The sequence below is a fragment of the Salvelinus sp. IW2-2015 genome, linkage group LG15, assembly GCF_002910315.2.
Source record: "Salvelinus sp. IW2-2015 linkage group LG15, ASM291031v2, whole genome shotgun sequence".
In the NCBI taxonomy this organism is placed as follows: domain Eukaryota; kingdom Metazoa; phylum Chordata; class Actinopteri; order Salmoniformes; family Salmonidae; genus Salvelinus; species Salvelinus sp. IW2-2015.
The window spans coordinates 21,272,688-21,294,091 of record NC_036855.1 but is presented as its reverse complement, the minus strand read 5'-3'; the positions used below and the strand labels follow the sequence as shown (position 1 = coordinate 21,294,091).

General features: G+C 42.9%; 1 protein-coding gene across 3 annotated transcripts; it reads left to right on the top strand.

Moving 5' to 3' along the window:
* Positions 1 to 420: 420 nt before the first annotated feature.
* On the top strand, positions 421 to 10,091 carry LOC111975044 (indoleamine 2,3-dioxygenase 2). Of its 3 annotated transcripts, none has more exons than XM_024003203.2 (10): positions 421 to 624; positions 1,181 to 1,276; positions 1,682 to 1,801; positions 7,312 to 7,430; positions 7,544 to 7,558; positions 7,742 to 7,841; positions 8,062 to 8,179; positions 8,277 to 8,328; positions 8,990 to 9,138; positions 9,440 to 10,091. In XM_024003203.2, exons 1-10 carry the CDS (start codon positions 436 to 438, stop codon positions 9,802 to 9,804), a joined length of 1,323 nt encoding a protein of 440 aa, XP_023858971.2. In that variant the 5' UTR covers positions 421 to 435; the 3' UTR covers positions 9,805 to 10,091. The 3 variants fall into 3 exon arrangements, with proteins under 3 accessions (XP_023858971.2, XP_023858970.2, XP_023858972.2); XM_024003202.2 differs by having other exon boundaries at positions 8,256 to 8,328; XM_024003204.2 differs by lacking the exon at positions 1,181 to 1,276 and having other exon boundaries at positions 8,256 to 8,328.
* The last annotated feature ends 11,313 nt before the right edge of the window (positions 10,092 to 21,404 follow it).

Genomic DNA, 21,404 nt, shown 5'->3' with positions numbered 1-21,404 from the left:
GACTTTCATAAACACATGTGTGTTTTTGGCTACAGTAACCCTAATCAAGACATTGTTTGAGACAATGACATTGCATATGTMAATTGACATATGTGAATAAGTACCGAAATGTGTCCACCATGTTATTCTAACCATTGTAATGTGTTATCTATTCCACTAGATGAGGCTGGTGCATTACTATTTTGTTCACGTCTATGTAAGCTGCTATTTTGTCATCACTGGTAATCAGAATGCGATATTGATTGAGCATAACATTTCTCGCATAGACATGTTTATAGATTGATGCCAGTACAGGTCAAACTAGATCACAAGGCCAAAAGCATGTCTCGACCCTAGAACTACTAACTCATAATGATATGAGACCATTGTGCAATAGTGTGGCTAAAGGTAAAGAGAAAAGTTGTGTAAGCAGATTTTTGTTGACACGGTTTACAAATGAACTCTGTGCTGGGGTCCAGACAGTTTGAGGTTTGGCTGAACTCTCACTTTGCATACTTACCAGATCATTCAAACTGCCCTCGTTCAGCCCCCATGGCCTCTACTATCACAGACTCACAGAAGCCTTTCTCTTTGGACCCCTACCATGTCTCTGAGGAATTTGGCTTCATCCTCCCTGCACCCCTGGTAGGTATTTCAATGGATACCAATTGCATTTGTAATTGGTGTCAGTCAATAGTTGGTATTTGCTGAATCTCATTAGGTCTGCTGCTCCTGCTTATAGTCATTAGTTTTTGTTTGTTGAATGAAAGTAAGTGTAAAGTAAGTAGCATTGATTAATTTTGATATGTGGTTGGCAGGTTATAACTTTCTTAGCCTCACACAGTGACATTCATTTKCCTGAGACCCCAAATCAAGCTGTGTTTTTTTGTGTGGGTAGTTTGGTATTGGTKTTTTTTGTCTCTCCAACCCTGTTCCTGGAGAGCTATCCATCTGTAGGTTTTTCACTCCAACCCCAGTTGTTACTAATCTGATTCTGCATATCAACCAGTTACTGTAATCATTAGAATCAGCTGGCTAGATTAGGGTTGGAGTGAAAACCTACAGGACTGTAGCTCTCCAGGAACAGGGTTGGAGAGCCTTGCTCTAGACTGCATTGGCGTTTGAATTTGGAGTGCAGATGAGAGCATTCCAATCCAGGACAATACCTTGACACTTTTCAATATGACTCAATACCCTAAAGGCAGAGTTGCCGCCATACTACCAGCCCTGGATGGACATTGCCCAGCATGTTACAGAGCTCATTTACTCTCACATGCTGCGCTCCCACATTCTCAAGGTAAAGCTGTCTATACTGTAAAACTCAGCTGATCAGTAAGTAACAAGGGGTGAAATAGGGGGAATGGAATTCTACCACCTGGTTGAATTCTACCAACTTGGTTTGGAAGACATTAAACTGTGGAAATTAAATAGATTTACAAGTTCAATAGCTTTTGGTGACAGTTCCATACTGTTAATAACAATGAGTGACTTCATGTGTGAAGAGATGATGACAAAAGATACATCTGGTTTGATTATGAAGATAATTCATTTCATTGATTCATTACATAGCCTGAAGCATTCAAATATCTAACAAAGTAAAATGGGTAATGTGTAATATTTCAAGCATAGTGTATTAATAATGACTAACATTTATARGTGATAGACTGTAGTGTCAGCTCCATTTTTATACTTACTCCCTCAGATGCCCCTGCTMAACACCCAATTCCTGGAGAGCCACAGAGAGCTGCGTCTGGCCCACTTGGCCCTGAGTGTGATGACCATGGGTTACGTGTGGCAGGAGGGGGAGGATGACACAGTCAAGGTTTTTCACCAACCCTTCTTATTAGGAATATTCTGGACCTGGAGTGGGAAGAGAGACACATGTAACCGTTAGATTATTTTCTTCTAAAATCACAGCAGYTGAAAAAATTGCTGATCAAATTTTCTGACTATAAATCAAAGGTCAAAWTATTCAGCCACTTTGGCACCTTCAGGTTTGAGATCAAATCATCAAATAAAATAAATGTTTCTAGGTCACATGCACTGAATACAACAGGTGTAGACTTTACAGTGAAATGCTTACTCAAGAGCCCATTCCCAACAGTGCAGAGTTAAAAAGTAAGACAAATATTTGCTAAATAAAAAAGGAAATAGTAACACAATAAATAACAATATCGAGGCTATATACAAGCAGTACCAGTACCAAGTCAATGTGCAGGGGAATGAGGTATTTTGCCATGTAACAGTATGCTGTAACGTCCTGACCAGAGTTCTTATGTGTTTTGCTTGTTTAGTGTTGGTCAGGACGTGAGCTGGGTGGGAATTCATGTTTGTGTGTCTAGTTTGTCTATTTCTGTGTCCAGCCTAATATGGTTCTCAATCAGAGGCAGCTGTCAATCGTTGTCCCTGATTGAGAAAATCATATATAGGAGGCTTGTTTTGTGTTGGGATTTTGTGGGTGATTGTTTCCTTGTCTCTGTGTTTGTGTTCTGCACCAGATAGGTCTGTCTCGGTTTTCTCATTTGTTATTTGTTATTTGTATTAGTGTTACCGTTTGTTCATCTAATTAAACATGTTGAACACTAGCCGCGCTGCATTTTGGTCCTCTCCTTCACCCCAGGAAGAAAACCGTGACAGTATGTACATGTGGGTAGGGTCATAGTGACTAGGCAATCAGGATATACAGTATATTCGGAAAGTATTCAGACCCCTTTCCTTCTTACACATTTTGCTACGTTGCAGCCTTATTCTAAAATTGATTACATGAAAACAATATTCTCAATCTACACACAATACCACATAATGACAAAATCGAAAACAGGTTTTAGAAACTTTTGCAAATGTATTAAAAATAAAAAACAGAAATACCTTATTTACATACATTTTCAGACCCTTTGCCATGAGACTTGAAATTGAGCTCAGGTGCATCCTGTTTCCATTTATCATCCTTGAGATGTTTCTACAACTTGATTGTAGTCCACTGGTGGTAAATTCAATTGATTGGACAAGATTTGGAAAGGCACACACCTGTTATATAAGGTCCCACAGTTGACAGCGCATGTCAGAGAAAACACCTAGCCATGAGGTTGAAGGAATTGTCCTTAGAGCTCGAGACAGGATTGTGTTGAAGCACAGATCTAGAAGGATACCAAAACATTTTCTGCAGCATTGAAGGTCCCCAAGAACACAGTGCCTCCATCACTCTTAAATGGAAGAAGTTTGGAACCACCAAGACTCTTCCTAGAGCTGGCCGCCGAGCCAAACTGAGCAATCAGGGGGAGAAGGGCCTTGGTCAGGAAGGTGACAAGAACCCGATGGTCACTCTGACAGAGCTCCAGAGTTCCACTGTGGAGATGGGAGAACCTTCCAGAAGGACAACCATCTCATGCAGAGTCCACAATCGGCCTTTATGTAGATTGCCAGACGAAGCCACTCCTCAGTAAAGCACATGACAGCCCGCTTGGAGTTGCCAAAAGGCACTAAAGGACTCTCAGACCATGAGAAACAAGATTCTCTGGTCTGATGAAACCAAGATTGAACTCTTTGACCTGAATGCCAAGGGGCACATCTGGAGGAAACCTGGCACCATCCCTACGTTGAAGCATGGGGTGGTAGCATCATGCTGTGGGGATGTTTTCAGCGGCAGGGACTGTGAGACTAGTCAGGCTCGAAGGAAAGATGAATGAGCAAAGTACAAGAGATCCTTGATGAACACCTGCTCCAGAGTGCTCAGCACCTCAGACTGGGGCGAAGGTTACCTTCCATCAGGACAACGACCGTAAGCACACAGCCAAGACAACGAAGGAGTATCTTTGGGACAAGTCTCTGAATGTCCTTGAGTGGCCCAGCCAGATCCCGGACTTGAATCCGATCAAACATCTCTGGACAGACCTGAAAATAGCTGTGGAGCGACGCTCCCATCCAACCTGACAGAGCTTGAGAGCATCTGCAGAGAATAATGGGAGAAACTCCCCAAATACAGATGTGCCAAGCTTGTAGCGTCATACCCAAGAAGACTCGAGGCTTAATCACTGCAAAAGTGGTTCAACAAAGTACTGAGTAAAGGGTATGAATACTTATAAATGTGATATTTCATTCTTTTTTAAATATACATTTAAACACTATTTGCTTTTTCATTATGGGGTACAATTGAATAAATTTCAGAATAATATAATAATTCTGTAACGTATAAATGTGTGAAAAAGTAAAGGGGCTGAATATATTCGAATGCATGTAAATAATAAAGCAGTAGAGCAAGTCAGCATAATGTGAAATGTGAAAGTGTCTACACTTTCTAGTGTGTGTTGTGTTGTGTGTGTGTGTGTGTGTGTGTGTGGTGTGTGTGTGTGTGTGTGTGTGTGTGTGTGTGTGTGGGGTGTGTGGTGGCGTCAAATGCATGTGTGTGTGTGTGTGTTTTGTGTGTGTGAGCGTATGTAGTGTGTGTGTGTGAGTTGGAGTGTCAGTGTAGTATGTGTGAGGTGTTTGGTAGAGTCTAGTGAATGTGTATGTGTGTGTGTTGTATGTGTGAGTTGTGTGGGTAGAGTCTAGTATGTGTGTAGTGTGTGTGGGTAGACTCTAGTGTGTGTGTGTGTGTGTGTGTGGGCAGAGTCTAGTGAGTGTGTATGTGAGTAGTGTGTGTGCGAGTGTGTGGGTAGAGTCTAGTGAATGTGTGTGTTGTATGTGTGAGTGTGTGGGTAGGTGTAGAGTGTAGAGTGTAGTGTGTGTGTGTGTGTGTGTGGGTGTGTGTGTGTGTGTGTGTGTGTGTGTGTGTGTGTGTGTTGTGTGTGTGTGTGTGTGTGTGTGTGGTGTTGTTGTGTGTGTGTGTGTGTGTGTGTGTGTGTGTGTGTGTGTGTTGTGTGTTGTGTGTGTGGGCAGAGTCTAGTGAGTGTGTATGTGTGTAGTGAGTGTGTGGTAGGTGAGGTCTAGTGAGTGTGCTGTATAGTGTGAGTGTGTAGGTAGAGTCTAGTGAGTGTGTGTGCATAGTGTGGGTAGAGTCTAGTGAGCATGTATTGTGTGTGAGTGTCTCGGTAGAGTCTAGTGAGTGTGCATAGAGCATGTGCAAGGAAGGCAGTGGAAAACGGTAAAGGAATAAATAATAAAGGGAGTCAATGTAAATAGTCTGGGTAGACGCTGGGCGTAGAAGCTGTTCAGGTGCCATTTGGTTACAGGCTTGGCACTCGGTACCGCCTGGTACAAGAGGTCCTGGATAGCAGGGAGTTTGGCCCCAGTGATGTACTGGGCCGTACGCACTACTCTCTGTAGCACATTGCGGTCAGATGCCAAGCAGTTGCCATACAAAGGGGTGATGCAGCCAGTCGAGATGCTCTCAATGGTGCAGCTGTAGAACATTTTGAGGATCTGAGGGCCAATGCCAAATCTTTTCAGTCTCCTGAGGGGGAAGATGCGTTGTCATACCCTCTCCACGACTGTGTTGGTGTATTTGGACCATGATAGGTCCTCAGTGATGTGGACACCGAGGAACTTAAATCTCTCGACCCGCTCTACTACAGGCCCGTCGATGTAAATAAGGGCGTGTTCGGCCTTTTGTTTCCTGTAGTCCTCGATAAGCTCCTTTATCTTGCTGACATTGAGGGAGATGATGTTGTCCTGGCACCACAATGCCAGGTCTCTGACCTCCTCCCTATAGGCTGTCTCATCGTCGTCAGTGATCAGGCATACAAAATCAAATCAAATCAAATTGTATTTGTCACATGCGCCGAATACAACAGGTGTAGACCTTACAGTGAAATGTTTACTTACAAGCCCTTAACCAACAATGCAGTTTTAAGTAAATACCCCCCCCCCCCCAAAAAAAGTAAGAGACAAGAATAACAAATAATTAAAGTGCAGCAGTAAATAACAATAGCAGGGCTATATACATGGGGGTACCGGTACAGAGTCAATGTGCGGGGGCACCGGTATTGAGGTAATATGTACATGTAGGTAGAGTTATTAAAGTGACTATGCATAGATAATAACAGAGAGTAGCAGCAGCGTAAAAGGGGGGAAATGCAAATAGCCTGGGTAGCCATCTGATTAGACGTTTCAGTGCAGTCTTATGGCTTGGGGGTAGAAGCTGTTTAGAAGCCTCTTGGACCTAGACTTGGCACTCCGGTTCCGGTTGCCGTGCGGTAGCAGAGAGAACAGTCTATGACTAGGGTGGCTGTCTTTGAAAATTTTTAGGGCCTCCCTCTGACACCGCCTGGTATAGAGGTCCTGGATGGCAGGAAGCTTGGCCCCGGTGATGTACTGGGCTGTACGCACTACCCTCTGTAGTGCCTTGCGGTCAGAGGTTGAGCAGTTGCCATACCAGGCAGTGATGCAACCCATCAGGATGCTCTCGATGGTGCAGCTGTAAAACCTTTTGAGTATCTGAAGACCCATGCCAAATCTTTTCAGTCTCCGGACGGGCAATAGGTTTTGTKATGCCCGCTTCATGACTGTCTTGGTGTGCTTGGATCATGTTAGTTTGTTGGTGATGTGGACASAAAGGAACTTGAAGCTCTCAACCTGCTCCACTGCAACCGCATCGATGAGAATGGGGSCGTGCTCGGTCCTCCTTTTCCTGTAGTCCACAATCATCTCCTTTGTCTTGATCACGTTGAGGGAGAGGTTGTTGTCCTTGCACCACACGGTCAGGTCTCTGACCTCCTCCCTYTAGGCTGTCTCATCGTTGTTGGTGATCAGGCCTACCACTGTTGTGTCATCGGCAAACTTAATGATGGTGTTGGAGTCGTGTGTGGAATCTACAAAGACAGCTTATTGGAAACAGCTTGTTGGAATCAAAACACAACCACCGTTGTGTTGTTGGCAAACTTAATGATTATGTTGTAGTCGTGCGTGGCCACGCAGTCGTGGGTGAACAGGGAGAACAGGAGGGGACTGAGCACGCCCCCTGAGGGGCTCCCGTGTTGAGGGTCAGCGTGGCGGATTTGTTGTTGCCTACCCTCACCACCTGGAAGTGGTCTGTGAGGAAGTCTAGGATCCTGTCCCAGGGTCCTTAGCTTAGTGATGAGCTTGGAGGGCASTATGTTGTTGAACGCTGAGCTGTAGTCAATGAACAGCATTCTCACATAGGTGTTCCTTTTGTACAGGTGGGAAAGGGCAGTGTGGATTYCAATAGAGATTGCGTCATCTGTGGATCTGTGCYAATTGGAGATGGTACCAGGGATACYAAGAGCAATAAATCATTACTAGATCCATGCACATTAGGGACTTACTGTATGTACATTGGCTATCTGTAAACATAACCCCAGTCATCATGCAATACACTGAGTATCAGCTGTTATATAACAGCAAGTCCCTCTGATATGAACTCTTATCTCCCATAAGATGCTTCCCCGCAACCTGGCCATTCCATACTGTGAGGTGTCTCAGCGCCTAGGAKTTCCTCCCATCCTTACCCATGCAGACGCAGTACTGGCTAACTGGAGGAAGAGGGATCCACAGGGGTAAGATTAGAATACTCAAGGGTCTCCTGTTATACAATTCTATTTTTGTCTGTCAGTGATATTTAAGGAAAATGTGTTTATTTTTCATGTCACCACCTCATCTTCCATACCAGACTGTTTGACATGGAGTAAGTATCGCCTTGAATAACTGATCCCAACAAGCTGTCTTTGTAGATTCCACACATTCCAATAGTCTTTGTTTGTTAGCTAATGCAATTTGAAAATCTCATAAAATGTTTGCTGGAACTTTGACTTCTTACCAGCTGTCATTGTGGCCTTGGTGATTGTTGTTGTTTTCATCGCTTTCCCAGGAACTTGGAACTGCTTGTCACGCTACCTGGTGGGGACAATGTGAGAGGGTTCTTCATGGTCACTCTGCTYGTGGAGCTGGCTGCAGTGCCAGCCATTAAGGTTGGAGCTGTATAATCACATGTCCAGTTGGTCACACATGTATTGCACATTCTGAGAAGGACAGGCATGAAACCGTCAGAGGAAACAGTGGTCTTTTAGTTGTGACTAGTAAAGACAAAATAGACAAGACACACAAATAAAAATACTACAGTAGCTCACATAACTGAGCAGATAATATCCATAGTATTATGTTGATTTGTGATGCTTTGTTGTGTTTCAGAGTATTCCTTTGGTTATTAACGGGGTCCAGTGCGGTGATGCTGAGACTGTAACCAGAGCACTAGAGGAATTCAGCCAGGCCATTCAGGGCATGACAGATGCACTTAAACTGATGCATGGTACTACAGCTGAAACAGATGAGATGTTTTACTGCATTGACATTCAGTCCAGTTCACCTGCATTCTCAGCATATAGATGTCTCTTATGTTGTTCCAGTGTATGTCAAACCCGAAGTCTTCTATGGCATTATGAGGATCTATCTGTCTGGGTAGGTACTGAATACCCCTAGGCCTAGACGATATAAAATTAGTTTTTATGTCTGACAAAAGTTAATGACGCATATAATATACATGTAATTTATGACTATATACTGAGAATACCAAACATTAGGAACACCTTCCTAATATTGAGTTTCCCTCAGAACAGCCTCGATTTGTCTGGGCATGGACTCTACAAGGTGTCAAAAGCATTCAACAGGGAAGCTGGCGCATGTTGACTCCAATGCTTCCCACAGTTGTGTCAAGTTGATTGGATGTGCTTTGGGTGGTGGACCATTCTTGATACACACTAGAAACTGTTGAGCGTTGAAAAACCCAGCAGCATTTCAGTTCTTGACACAAACCAGTGTTCCTTGCACCTACTATGATACCCTGTTCAAAGGCACTTACATCTTTTGTCTTGCCCATTCACCCTCTGAATGTCACACATACACAATCCATGTCTCATTTGTCTCAAGGCTTAGATATCCTTCTTTAACCTGTCACCTCCCCTTCATCTACACTGATTGAAGTGGATTTAACACGTGACATCAATGAGGGATCAGAGCTTTCACCTGGATTCACCTGGTCAGTCTATGTCAGGGAAAGAACAGGTGTTCTTAACATTTTTGTATACTCAGTGTATTATATACCTGTATGTGTGTTGGTCAGGTGGAAAGACAACTCCTCCATGCCAGCTGGGTTGGTGTATGAGGGCGTCCAGGCAGAGCCTATGGAGTATTCTGGTGGGAGTGCTGCCCAGAGCAGTCTGCTGCACTGCTTTGATGAGCTGCTGGGTGTCAAACATGAAGCAAAGAGTGGTAAGAAAGCAAAGGTCCAGAAGAGTCGGTGCACAGAAAAAATATTACCACACAAAAATCCATCAATGTTATGCAGAGATATGAATGGCTGCATTAACACATACTTTTTAACAGGCCTTTTCTTATGTAATAAGGAAATGTTCACTTAGAACCACAAAGAGTTGTAACACGTCCCGTGTTATACAGATGTCTCCAAAATGCTTTGGCATGGCATTTTATTCTACATAGACATATTTTTTATACTTAGGAATCCTAAAGACGTCATTTCCAGTGAGGGTGAATGTGCTATCTACTTGTACAGGTGCCTTTCTGACCCGTATGAGGAACTACATGCCCCCTTCCCACAAGCGTCTGATCCAGGACATCTCTCTGCAGCCCTCCCTGCGAGGCTTTGTCCAGCAGCAGGCCTGTGAGCCGCTGACCGCAGCCTTCCAGCTCTGTGTGACCAAGCTGCTTGCCCTCCGCAGCTACCACATCAACGTGGTCAGCCGCTTCATCACTGTGCCCGCTGCCCGTGCCCGCCAGCTCCGAAGCCAGGGGAACATTTCCCAGGAGGAGACTGTCAGCAGGGCGCCCACYGCACTGGAGGAGACSGGCACCGGCGGCTCGGGCATCATGAGCTTCCTAAAGACTGTAAGGGACCGCACACGGGARGTCTCAATTTAAACCATCAGTGTTCATTTCCATTAAATGCAACCACTAATTTCTTAATTTAATCTAAAATAGAATGTAAAATATGTATCGGYTGACTAGTCCAGACCGACTGTGCTCATACCACAATCCCCAATTCCTGCATGAGTCAGAAAACTGTCATGCAAGAAATCTCGCACTTTTTCTACATTTTGTTATGTTTAAGTATTATTCTAGAATTGATTAAACAGCTTTTTTTCTCATCGATCTACACACAATTCCCCATAATGACAAAGAAAAAACAAATAAAAATATTACATTTACATTTACATAAGTATTCAGACCCTTTAATCAGTACTTTGTTTAAGCACCTTTGGCAGTGATAACAGCATTGAGTCTTCTTGGGTATGACACTACAAGATTGGCACACCTGTATTTGGGGKGTTTCTCCCATTCCTCTCTGCAGATCCTCTCAAGCTCTGTCAGGTTGGATGGGAGCTTTGCTGCACAGCTATTTTCAGGTCTCTCCAGAAATGTTAGATCGGGTTCACTCAAGGATGTTCAGAGACTTGTCCCAAAGCCACTTCTGCATTATCTTGGCTGTGTGCTTACGGTCGTTGTCCTGTTGGAAGGTGAACCTTCACCCCAGTTTGAGGTCTTAAGCGCTCTGGAGCAGGTTTTTGTCAAGGATCTCTTTATACTTTGCTCCGTTCATCTTTGCCTCGAGCCTGACTAGTCTCACAGTCCCTGCCGCTGAAAACATCCCCACAGCATGATGCTGCCACCACCATGCTTCACCGTAGGGATGGTGCCAGGTTTCCTCCAGATGTGCCCCTTGGCATTCAGGTCAAAGAGTTCAATCTTGGTTTCATCAGACCAGAGAATCTTGTTTCTCATGGTCTGCGAGTCCTTTAGGTGCCTTTTGGCAAACTCCAAGCAGGACTGCTGCATGAGATGGTTGTCCTTCTGGAATGTTCTCCCATCTCCACAGTGGAACTCTGGAGCTCTGTCAGAGTGACCATCGGGTTCTTGATCACCTTCCTGACCAAGGCCCTTCTCCCCCGATTGCTCAGTTTGGCCCGGCGGCCAGCTCTAGGAAGAGTCTTGGTGGTTCCAAACTTCTTCCTTTTAAGAATGGAGGCTACTGTGTTCTTGGGGACCTTCAATGATGCAGAAATGTTTTGGTACCTTTCAGATCTGTGCATCAACACAATCCTGTCTCGGAGCTCTACCGACAATTCCTTCGACCACATCCTGTTTGGGAGTTTTTGKAAAATAAGTAATTTGAAGGTCCCTGCAATTGATCATCATAACTAACATAAAAAAGTTACAATGAAACTTCCACTGTCAGCAAAGAGCAAGTGTCCTAAGGTCTGCAGTACCCAGAAACACCAGAGTAGGGCACTAGTGTGAGAGAGTGAGAGAGTGAGACCARTTGCTATGTACATCAGAAAACTGAGGAAATGGACAGTCCACACCTTCCATCATTATTATTAGTATGGTCCTGTTGAGGCACGTGTACTGGCTTATGTTTTCATCTTCTGTTTGACGATAATGGGATGGATGAAAGCATCACACCAAATTCCATRAGAGAAATGCCATTTAAGCAAGAAGTGTAAAGTGTTCAGGAACAACAGGCTTATTCTTAAAATGTCTGTAGTCATTGTGTATACAATTTATTTCCAAGTAGGGCACTAACATTTTTAGCACAGTGGATATAAACTGCCATTGACAGTCCTCTATATAAAGGTGTATTATCTCCATCAGGGAGTTATTTCAGAACACAATGCAGTGGAGTGAAGCTCCATCCATTACCAGAGATATTCCTTCATTCCTCCAGACCAGCGCTCCTCCTGCCCACATACACCCCTTACATGCCCCAGCTATCACTTRCTGGAGTGATAAAGCATGGAATACCCAAAGAAATAAAGAGCTGGATTGTGCCATGAATGGCCTGTGTGCCGTGGCATTATCTTCACCTTTCCTGGCTCGCCTCCATTGGCGTTTCATTACAATAACTGTCATGCACCATCAGATAAAGCTGGTGATGTGTGTCAATCTGCCATGGAAATCCAATTCCACAAACCTGACCGATCTATCTTACCCTCCCTCTTCTCCCACATACTGAATAGGGAGGACATGCAAAAACAAGAGATTGTCATTGAGGGGAAATTAATATCAGCCGTCTGTCCCAAAAGCCATGGTTTTATGGGCTGTATACTAGTTATTTTTCACTAAACAAGCAAAAAGAGAACGAAAGAGCTCCTTTACTTACTTAGTAAACATGGAGGAAGGGAGGGACAGGAAGGGAGGGACGGTCAGACAGACAGACAGACAGGAGAGTAGAGTAGAGAATAAGAAGGGAGGGAGAGGAAGGGAGGGACGGTCAGACAGACAGACATACAGGAGAGTAGAGTAGAGAATAAGAAGGGAGGGAGAGGAAGGGAGGGACGGTCAGACAGACAGACATACAGGAGAGTAGAGTAGAGAATAAGAAGGGAGGGACAGGAAGGGAGGGACGGTCAGACAGACAGACATACAGGAGAGTAGAGTAGAGAATAAGAAGGGAGGGAGAGCATTGGGTGGCAAAAAATAAAATACTGCACTCACATGTCGCAGTGATCTGATTAGAGCCCTCTTCTGCAGCCAAAGCAAATAATCCCTTCCTTATTACCTCAGCGTGGAGGAGTCCCTGACAACCCTCCAGTAAACACTGGCCATCTCTAAGGATCTGTTCCTTGTGTGTCCGGGCCTGTTGGGCCTGTTGGGCCTGTCTGTCACGTAGGAGAGGATTCAGTGGATCTTACAACATTGGCCGGTTTCGGGTGACGTGATATACAAACACAAACACACACAAAAACATACACACACCCTTCATTCTTCCATATGTTGCTCATTCAAGGTGAGTCCATTGTATTGCCTATGTTATCATAAAACATTTGTGATCACAATGGAAAAACTACAAGGTGAAACGCCACTTTAACCTATGGCCATGGAAATCAACCTAGAGCTGGGGGATTCATTGGTCTCTGTCCTCATTCTGTAGTGTTGGTACAAACTCCTGTAACAGCTGTCAAACCTCAATAAGATAATGTTAATTTAGTAATATTGCTGTTAATGATTTTATTCCACTGTATTAAACAACCTGGAATTTCACAATCTGTTTTATTACAAACAAGGAGACAAAACTGCTTTTATGATTCACCTTTGGAGTTGATGAAAGGTTTCCAAGATATTTTTTCCAGTTGTTAGAAAATGAGCCATCGTTGGAAGAGAGAAGAATAAATGTAATTCAAGGCGCCTCCCCTCACGAGGTTAGTAGGAGCCTGAGCACGTCAGGGTCTTTTGTCTTAAAGGTTAACAGAGCCACGATCAGAGTGACGAGCATAGCGGCTCACACTAACACCACTAGTGAGTGATTCACTGGCCAGGTGTGGAACAGAAACAGTGGCAATGATTTGATTCGATTTATTAGGGTCCCTATTAGCCAACGCCAATAGCGACAGTTAGTCTTACTGGGGCCCAACATATAACAAACAATATATTACAGACAAAATACTTCACAATTTCCATACATGTAAAAACATTAACATGTAGTTTGTGTGTGGATCTATCAGGTACACATACATGTCAGTACATACACACAACAAGTAGGTCACATGCCYTGAGGTGTTGCTTTATTTGTTTTTTTAAACCAATGGGTCACATACACATCCGCACGTGCTCACACATGTGCACAGTCAAACACACACACACAGTCATAACACCCGTGACTACCCGCATGTTCCTGTGTCTGGCCTGTAGCCAGAGATTCCCCTGTGCACCACCACACGTCCCACTGCTGGCTGTCCACCTCCCTCCTGCTCCACTGATTGACTTCCTCTTCCACTAAAGGTTGTCTCTAATGTCACCTTCCCTGATGGCGCCCACACAATCATGTTATCAACAGCTTCTCATCCATGTTTTTAACAAACTTACAGGAAGCTCTCGGGGGCTCTCCAGCATGGAGAGGGAATGTCCATCTATRCATCAATCTCTCTTTCTCTCGCTCTCACTCTCTGACACACACCCCCACACGCCTACGAGTACTGTACATGCAGATACACTAAAAGATACATAGCTTGATATGGAGAGCATGACTGAGAGTTAAAGTAGAAACTGAGTAGATTACACAGCAGGTAATTGAACATAAACACCAATCAACTATGTATGAGGGTGATGAATTTGCAAACACTCAGGAACCATTAGGCTGTGTTCACACATCTGCCTGTTCAAAACCCAGCTAAGAGCAGTCCTGTTGAGCCTGTGCTTCAGTTGAGTGACAGCTGTTTGGATCTGTGGCCCTTTAACAATGGATCTGTGGCTTTAAAAATACACTACAAGACCAAAAGTATGTGGACACCTGCTCGTCGAACATCTCATTCCAAAATCATGGGCATTAGTATGGAGTTAGTCCCCCCTTTGCTGCTATAACAGCCTCCACTCTTCTGGGAAGGCTTTCCAGTAGATGTTGGAACATTGCTGTGCYGACTTGCTTCCATTCAGACACGAGCTTTAGTGAGGTCAGGCACTGATGGGGTTGAGGTCAGGGCTCTGTGCAGGCCAGTCAAGTTCTTCCACACCGATCTCGACAAACGATTTCTGTATGGACCTCACTTTGTGCACGGGGGCATTATCATGCTGAAACAGGAAAGAGCCTTCCCCAAACTGTTGCCACAAAGTTGGAAGCACAGAATCATCTAGAATGTTATTGTACTGCATGCTMTAGTGTTAAGATTTCCCTTAATTCCCTAGACCATTATTCCTCCTCCACCAAACTTTGCAGTTGGCGCTATGCATTGGGGCAGGTAGTGTTCTCCTGACATTTGCCAATTTCAGATTCGTCCGTCAGACTGCCAGATGGTGAAGCGTGATTCATCACTCCAGAGAACGCGTTTTCACTGCTCCAGAGTCCAATGGCGTCGAGCTTTACACCACTCCAGCCGTCGCTTGGCATTGTGCATGGTGATCTTAGGCTTATGTGCGGCTGCTTGGCCATGGAAACCCATTTCATGAAGCTCCCYACAAACAGTTATTGTGCTGACATTGCTTCCAAAGACAGTTTGGAACTAGATAGTGAGTGTTGCAACCGAGGACAGATGTTTTACAAGTGCTACGCTCTTCAGCACTCGGCYGTACCGTTCTGTGAGCTTGTGTGGCTTACCACTTCGCGGCTGATCCGTTGTTGCTCCTAGACCTTTCCAGTTCACAATAACAGCACTTACAGTTGAACGGGCAGCTCTAGCAGGTCAGAAATTTGACGAACTGACTTGTGACAATCTATGACAGTGCCACATTGAAAGTCACTGAGCTCTTCAGGAAAGCCATTCTACTGCCAATGTTTGTTTTTGGAGATTGCATGGCTGTGTACTTMATTTTATACACGTCAGCAACGGTGTATAAAATTTGAAGAGGTYTCCACATACTTTTGTATATATAGTGTACATCCCTGTGCATATTGGGGCTGATTCCGACCCGAGTTAAGTGTTCGTAAATGGAGCGTAATTCCCTTTTTGTGCACTGTTCTCTCTAGGCGTATTCTGACCTTGAACTTAATTATGAATGAGAATAGCATGCTATTCGCCCACTATTCATCCGGGATGGAGATCTAAGAACTAAAGGTGTGGCGGAGGTGTGTCAAGGTCAGCCATATTCTAACCTTGTGTTGCGATARTGTATTTAGAGGTAGGTGAAGGAGTCAAGCGCAGGAGAGCAGAGATGTCCAAGTAGCGTCTTTTAATAGCCAAGTCCACAACAATAGGGTCAGGTACAATACCAAATAAACGCCCACGACAAAAGAGAACACAGTTACTCACGGAAGGAGGAAAAACAACGCTCCTTAAACTTATACACAATCGGTATACACGTGAAAATAACTGAGGCACAACCTCAACTAGCAACTGACACCAATAATCCCGCACAAACCTAAGCAGGCAACAGGGGTAATTATACACACAGAAATTAAAGCAAATGAAACCAGGTGTGAAAGAACCAAAGACAAAACAAACGGAAAAGGAAAAATGGATCTGTGATGGCTAGTAGGCCGGCGACGCCGACCGCCGAGCATTGCCTGAACAGGGAGAGGAACCACCTTCAGTGGAAGTCATGACACCTTGACTTAATTCCCTCATAATCCCACCACCTTTATGTGCGAGAAACCTTGAATAAGGTCGAGCGAACCTACCGGTTCCATGTGGAAAAAGAGTCTACTTCATTTTTCCTGATAGAAATAACAGCATTCTACATGCACTGTAATTTATACATTTATAAGAGCTATTGATAAGAGCTAGGTGAATGAGTAATCTGTTTGGAAGCGGGGATTGTAAATACACAATTGTTTTTATGAGCCCTGGAGGCGTATGTGAAACCAGTCATATGGAAACAAACTGAAAATCATATCAGCATGACAGGTATTACGGCCCCTTTTCCACAGGCAAGTAGGCTATAATTAGCTGTGCAGTTATTCAGATTTTTTATTGTGTGCCCTCAAAATTATGAGACACAAGTTATAGGGATGAACCTGCCGAGTTGATGTATGAGTTGATGTATGTTTTAATTATATGCCCAGGCTTTTCTCWATTTTATTTTACAATTTGTAACATGTTAAATATTAGCTACTATCCAGAGCCACCGTCAGTAATAGGCACACATTTATAACTCTCACRTCAGTGTTAGTTTTCTTCCAATTGTTGCATACATTTAGCCTCATTCCATTCCGTTTACTTTTCATTCCTCTGTCACGTCTGTGTGGATGATCCTGAGGGTCGCTAGCTTTAGTCGATTATATTAGGCTAACATTGGGACTTGTAGTCTATTTGATTCATTATGGAACTCAGACCACACATAAACGTTACAGTGCCTTCAGAAAGTATTCACACCCCTTGACTTTTCCACATGTTGTTGTAGTACAGCCTGAATTTAGAATTGATTAAATGTAGGTTTTGCGTCACTGGAATACACACAATACCCCATAATGTCAAAGTCAAATTATTTCTTTTCAAATTATTACAAATTCATAAAAAATGAAAAGCTAAAATGTCTTAAGTCAATAAGTATGCCACCCTTTTGTTATGGCAAGCCTAATAATAAGTTCAGGAGTAAACATTTGCTTCACAAGTCACATAATAAGTTCACTCTGTGGACTCACTCTGTGTGCAATAATAGTGTGTAACAGGATTTTTCAATGACTACCTCAGCTTTATACCCCACACATACAATGTCTGTAATCTGTAAGGTCCCTCAGTTGAGCAGTGAATTTCAAACAAAGATTCAACCACAAGACCAAGAAGGTTTTCCAATGCCTTGCAAAGCAGGGCACCTAAATGCAGACATGGAATGTCCCTTTGAGGTTATTAATTACACTTTGGGTGGTGTATTAATACACCCAGTCACCAGAACGATACATACGGTAAGTCTACATGACAACCACTGAGAAGTGCATAAGAAGGGCATGTGTAGGAAAGGCATACATTTCTTAAATCGGAATTGGCCCCATAGAGCATAATGCTTATCGCTCTGATCAGGCATCCTACAGTAACATTGCATTACGCATATCAATTCTTTAAACCTCCAGCAAGTAATATTTTATAGGAAAAACTATACAGATCTACAATCAACTTAAAAATTAGCTGAGTGTAATATATTACCTTGATGATACATGATAATGGCAAAAAGTGTGATAATAAACCCTATGACAGGAGAGTGATGGAGAGGTTCTAACTCCATACAGAGAAAAGACACATGGTGGTGCACACACAGTCAAGAACATTGTGTACTGTAGGACACACTGTACAGTTAGCTTTTCTGCGTGGTAACGATAAACCTCATTAATCCATAGTGATGTTTTATTTATGTAAGGGATGGGTTCTTTGGAGTGGAGCTTCCCTGGGAAAACATTCCTCTTCCTCCCAGGGGATTGGGACTAGTCCGCCGTGCCACGGCAGGATCAGGATGAGGGGGGGGGGGGGGGGGGGGGGGGGGGGGGGGGGGGGGGGGGGGGGCAGCACACACCAGGACAACCAGGACACGAGGGTGTTAGAGAAGTGCACTTCAGGTACACTGTAGCCCTGGAGACCCAGAGGAGAGGACCACATCTGTTGATGCACTCTTATCCAACTCCATAAGTATCCTTGCATTCAAAGAGCACATTCATGAGTACAGTGTATAATAGTAGCTTGATACTTGGTACATTGGTTAGACAAGGCCAAGCTTTGTAAACACACATAGCTCAAGTATTGCTCAAGTAGCTCCTCTGTGGTTGTATGTATTGTGCTACCACCGCTATCTTTGATGTATGTAGTGCTAATAGGTCTCTGTTCTTCCTTCAGAGGCTCCCTGGACAATTCCTAAGGTCATGGAAACACATATTTACAGAGAACTCTAAGTTATTACAACATGTTCTGCCAAATCATGTCCGCCACTCAGGCCAAACACAWCCAAAATAAAACTCAAAACTCAAATATTATGCCATGCAATATACAAGTCCCTGAATTTGGAAACCAAATATTGTGACTTACTACAGTGATATAAGCATATTACAAAATCGTTTAAAAAAATATTAAGCAAATTATTTACAGAAGAGAGCATGAGAGATCCAACTGAAATATTGGTTCAAGGCTGAAGTTATTTCTTCAACTAGCCACCCACGGTGTACTCTTCATGTACAGTATTTAGTATATTTTAAAATCATGTACTGGATACCTAAATGATATGCCCTGAGAAAAAAATGTGGTATATGCTTAAAAGGAGACATAGAAAAGGAGGATCTCTTTTTAACCTGCTGTGCAGTGGGATAAGTCAGGTCACACAGAGAGATTCTTGGAAGTCTTAAAAAAATCAACTTTGAAGCAAAAGAATACACCTCACACACATGGTTATGGGCTTAAAAAAACAAGACACCTGTACCATGTCAGATACAACGTATCCCAATATTACACTGTATGTACATCACAGAAGACTGAAATATAACAAAACTGTTTGACATAGAAACACAGATTTTTTTATCAGAAAAATAAATAAATATCTTTATTAAATATGAATAACATTCTACCCATGAGGCCAAATAGGTCATTGACTGCAGGAAAGGGCTACAGAATAAATATTCAGTGTTTAACTAAAGGATCGGACCCTTTTTTTTCAATTTTCGCCTAAAATGATATACCCAAATCTAACTGCCTGTAGCTCAGGATCTGAAGCAAGGATATGCATATTCTTGATACCATTTGAAATAGAAACACTTTGAATTTTGTAGAAATGTAAAATTAATGTAAGAGAATATAACACATTAGATCTGGTAAAAGATAATAAATGAAAAAACATGTGTTTTATTTATTTTTCGTTCCATCATCTTTGAAATGCATGAGAAAGGCCATTATATGACTTGAGTCTAGGCGCAATTTAGATGTTCCACTAGATGACAGCAGTGTATATGCAACGTTTTAAACTGATCCAAAGAACCATTGCATTACTGTTCAAAATGTTGTATCAAGCTGCCCAAATGTGCCTAATTGGTTTATGATATATTTTCAAGTACATAAATGTGCACTCTCCTCAAACAATAGCATGGCATTCTTAGGATTTATTAATCAAATTTGAGAATTTATGTAAGAATATTTGTTATGTGTCCTTACACCTATAGACTGGCAGTTCTGCCCTGAACATTCTCCTAAATTGTGTTAAATGGAGCAGAGATGAGATGTTAGCAGAAGAATCACATGCAAGTAAATTTGGAACACCTGGGTGTTTTTACTCATATAACGATAACCCAAGCATGCACATTTCATAATGATTCGGGGAATGATGCCCATCAATGAAGCAGAGTGAGTTCTCACAATGATGTCCACAAAACAGTTTTATTCAATTTAAATAAATTTTAATGTTTATAGTATGTACAGAAACGGAACTCTCATTTACTCACCAAAGGAACTCACTCACTATTAAATATTCCTTCAAGTAAAGCTACCCTAATTTATGGCTTCCAGGGTTTTAGTCTGGCCTCCACAGACTGTATACCACACCACACCACTCTGCCTGCCGGATATTCTGCAGCCCACACTTTCATGTTTATTGTTCTTATATTAATGAGAACATTTCCGAAAATAATTCCCTAAAAGGATCCTCCATTGTCCAGTAATATCAAGACAGTGTGTCTAGCCAGACCTAACAGACAAATTTAAATGGCCTAATGGACAAAATAGTAGACATCTTACCATGCTTGGTATTTGCAACTCCCTCTCTCTCTCTTGCTCTCTTTCTCTCTCTCTCTCTCTCGCTCTACAACTCTCTCTCTCTCTCTCGCTCTACAACTCTCTCCTCTCTCTCTCTCTCTCTCTCTCTCCTCTCTCTCCTCTCTCTCTCTCTCTTCTCTCTCTCTCATCTCTCCTCTCTCTCTCTCTCTCTCTCTCTCTTCTCTCTCACACACACACACACACACACACACACAAATACAAACACAAACACACACACACTACACAGCAGGGGCCAGGATCTTCACTTTCCAACTCCAGTCTTCAAGCAAAAAAGGTCTATAAAATGTAATTACCCAGAACAGAGTCTTGTAACACGGCAGTGTACTGTGACCTGTATGCAACTTGATAATTTTTGTTACATCATAAATCCAACACTCAACTAGCTCTCCCAAATTCCGTTTATTCACTATGAGGGACAAATCAGTTTCCGACAACTTCTATAATTTAGTCCAATGTAAAAAAAATTGTCAAGGTTTATCGTAGGATTAACAAAACAACAGGAGTAAAAACAGCAGTAATGATAGAACAATTTGGATCCATTTACAGCACATGGCCTTCACATAACTAGGTAGTTTACCAAGTAGTAGCAGCGTGAAAGACAGACGCTCTTTCATTGAGATGATTATGATAAAGTACATTGTCCTGCTGAGAGGGATGCTGGCTCTAATAAGCACCTCAGCTACACTTTCATGAATTCTCAAGACAGTGGATCATTGTAAATGAGTGTTTGTGGGAGTATTAGGCAGCTATCCTTTCATAGAATAGATTGAAGAGTACATTTTTACAGTAAATGTAAGGTTCCCAGGTACTGGAGTATCAAACATGAATACCATTGCTTGTAGAGAATTGCACTGGTCTGGTAAACATGACTAAGCACATTAAATTCCCTTGTGTTCTAGCTCCCTGACGTTTTAGTGTATACAGCAATGTGATTTTCTTGTCATTTTGCTACTTTCTAAGGAAGCGGGACAGTTAAGGTGAAACAGGTCAAACCCATTTCTAAATGCCTTCTTAGGTAATAAGTGCTCAGGCCTCATGCTGAATTTCTATGTAGCATGCTGGGTGCCATTCAAAATCACTGGAACACAAATGGATTTGACGGCTATGCATATTCTCATTGTGAATAAAATAACAAGTCTCTCACTGGATTCTGTGTTGCTAATATATGGTTCAAATAAAGATTCTTGAGAGGAGTTCTGGGGACAAAAGGGATAAAACAGCAATCATTAGCAAAGTGGTTGGGGGTAGAGTTGTTTTTTATGGCACGGGTGAGGGGCAAGGCCTTTTTATCTTAATAGGCAGGATGCTACATACGGCTGTGTGCCAACACTGCCCAGGCTGCTGTTTTCC